Source organism: Octodon degus, unplaced genomic scaffold, assembly GCF_000260255.1.
Source record: "Octodon degus isolate 3935 unplaced genomic scaffold, OctDeg1.0 scaffold00091, whole genome shotgun sequence".
Lineage (NCBI taxonomy): Eukaryota > Metazoa > Chordata > Mammalia > Rodentia > Octodontidae > Octodon > Octodon degus.
This window is the reverse complement of record NW_004524667.1, coordinates 3,042,293-3,045,339: the sequence shown is the minus strand read 5'-3', so window position 1 is coordinate 3,045,339 and position 3,047 is coordinate 3,042,293. Positions and strand designations below refer to the sequence as shown.

The 3,047-nt window shown below is 34.9% G+C and overlaps 1 protein-coding gene across 2 annotated transcripts in view; it reads left to right on the top strand.

The window, feature by feature from the left end:
* Positions 1–3,047, top strand: part of Arfgef1 (ADP ribosylation factor guanine nucleotide exchange factor 1) — a 156,044-nt gene that overhangs the window by 50,244 nt on the left and 102,753 nt on the right. For both annotated transcript variants that reach the window (XM_004637529.1, XM_023722363.1), the window contains exon 4: positions 1,119–1,265. In XM_004637529.1, the coding sequence (XP_004637586.1) occupies positions 1,119–1,265 (147 nt within the window). The remainder of the gene's footprint in view (positions 1–1,118; positions 1,266–3,047) is intronic.

Sequence of the window (3,047 nt, the reverse complement as noted above, 5' to 3'; positions counted from 1 at the left end):
AATAAGGATTTTTTTTTTTTCTCGAATGCCTTCAGGGCACTTTTGGCCAGCGGGAGAGGTGTGAGGTTCGAACTCCAGCAACCTGAGGCTGACAGCTTTGTAGAAGCAGCCACTTTAAGGCCTGAGCTAGGGCCAGGCCCCCGCTAGGGCCAGGCCCCCGACGTTCTTTTAAGAATTCCTGAATGCTTTCATTCTTTCATACACACATATTCATTCATATATGCTTTTCTTTTCTCTCTCTCTGTAGAATTTTGCAAGACAAACCTCTATAGAGGAGTATTTCTCTTTTTAGATGTTCTAACTCACACACTTCATTGACTAAGAAGTCTCATGATTTGTCTTTATTTTATTTATTTATTTTTTTTTTTGGTGGAACCAGGGATTGAACTCAGGCCCTTGCACTTGCCAGGGAAGTGCTTATTCCACTGAGCCAACTCCCCAGCCCATGATTTGTCTTTAAACTAGGTTAAAGATATGTTCCATCAGTTTTCTGACTTTTTTTAAAAAGAATTACAATTATACTATCTGATTTCTTATTTCTGTGATTTATTGCAGCCAGTGTATGGAAATTCGATTTTCACTAGATTGATATTATTTGGAAAGAGATCTGATATATTTTAAATTGTTAAGATATTTTCACATCAGGGATATAACTCAGTGACTTAAGCACCTGCCTGGCAAACGCAAGGTCCTAAGTTTGATCCCTGGTACATTAAAAAAAAAAAGAGATTTTCACAAAAACAGTATCCAGATGTCTTTATAGAAAGCAGTATATAATTCTAACTCAGAGACCCAACTGTTAATGCTTGAGTTTCTTAAAGTATTACCTAACAGTTCTGTTATGATCATTATTCTGTTTTTTTGATTCTTACAAATCTAAGTAATTTTGTATATTTAGAGCTAGTAAACTATAGAGAAAAAATAGTACAACACTTAGCTTTGATTATACCTTGATTTTTTTAAAGAAAATTTTTGTATAGCATTTGACTTTTACTATAATAAATCTTGATGTTTTTATGTAAAAAAAGATATATATTCAGTCATATTTTAATTTCCATTCAATTAGTATATATACTAGCTAGCTTAATTAGAATCTTTATATACTTTCTCCATTTCAGAAACTTATTGCTTATGGGCACTTGACTGGCAATGCACCAGATAGTACAACACCAGGCAAAAAATTGATTGATAGAATTATTGAAACAATATGTGGCTGCTTCCAAGGTCCTCAAACAGATGAAGGAGTTCAGTTGCAGATAATAAAGGTAAATATAATAAAGTGAATTTGTTATTAATCTATACTTCTAAAAATCACTTATCTGTTATTTTTCTGTTCTCTTTAAAATATAAAGATGGAAAAAAAATCAGAAGTTTTTCACATTGAAATGTTAGGAAAAAGTCATTTTATATTCCAACTATAATAAGTCCATTTGGGTGCTTTTATTAGACTCCATATGAAATTTTATTGTTGAATATCAGCAATTCATTAGCAGAAGGCTATATTATTGTCTCTTAATTTGAACCTCCCAGTCAAGACTTGGGTTCCTAAAGTCGTCTAAGAGTTTTTTTGCTTTTGGCATGTTTTTCATATGTATTTTCTCCTTCAAGCTGAAGGATAATCTTCAAAGCTGTTACCTTATTAATTTTTCTGTAGTGTTGAACCACATGTGTCCTGTTCTCTCAACTCATGGATTATGAGCTTTTATGATTCTCTTATACTTATCCATTCCTTCAGCCAATACAGCAAAACTCTGTTTGAGGATTGTGCCATCTATAATGAACCTGGATAGTTGAATTTCTTTAGAGATAAATGGTGATCTGTTATAAGTTCTAGTTCTTTTTACTGTATGGTAGTGATAGTATATTCTTTTTACTGTATGGTAGTGATAGTATATTTATATATTTATATAAAAAGTAAACTTTTTAATGTGCTGTAGTTCTTTTGAAATTGCTTGCATATATCAAATGTTTCCTTGTATATAAGTATAATCCCTTCCTAGCCTATTTCCTAGTTGTATTTACCTCATAAGTCATAGCATATCTTTAATATTAAAAATTATCCAATCATTTTCGCCTGTCATTTGCAGTTTCATGGCACTTAGGGTTTAATCAGGATATATTCATTAATGCTCACTGCATTATACAACATAAAGAGGACAAAGGTAGTATTGAACTTGAGAAATTCTAGGTAACCTTATACATAAAAATTCACAAAATTATTCACATTATTGGAGGATTCACCTTAGGATTATTTTAAATACTTTATTCTAGAGATTTATGAACACTCTTGACAATAACAATAGCACATTTGTAAAGCCTAGTGAGTAAAACAATCTCAGGAAAATTTGGAGACAAATAGGACAGTATCCTCCGGTGTTGACAGTCTGATTGAACAGATGTATGGGACATATCTATGCATTATTATAAAAAGGTTCAGTGTGTGTTGTAATGCACTAAATATTCATGTTAGTGAACCTTGGATTGAAAGATATTAGATTTTTTTTTTTTTTTTTTTTTGTACTGGGAATTGAACTCAGGACCTTGCACTTACCAGGCAGGTACTGTGCCACTGAGCTGTATTTCTGGCCCTTCCAGTCTAATTTTGGGCACTTTTTTTTTTCTCCCTCTTAAAATTATTTGCTGGCACTAGAATATGATATTTGGAAACACAGATATTCAATCTTGTAATGAAGGACGGGGGCTACTTCCCTTAGGAAGACAGGGTAGACAAAGCTCCAGGCTGACAAACAGCCAGGCACAGAGCTGCCCCGGGAAGATGGGTGAGGGCTGCTCACACCATCAGGCAGGAGGGTTCGCCTACCCTCCTCTGGGGACCACAGACTTCTCACATTTAGGATGGAGGAGGAGGATGGATGAGGAAGTTTGTTCCCAATGCAATTCTCAGGACTTTCTGCGTCAATTTTAAACACAGACCATTGGGCCAGCCAAATAGCTCAGTGTATTAAAGTGCCTGCAAGCAGGCACAGGAGCCAGGGGTTCGATCTCCATGCCTGCCATGCCAGCCCCACCCCAGGGCATGCTGAGAC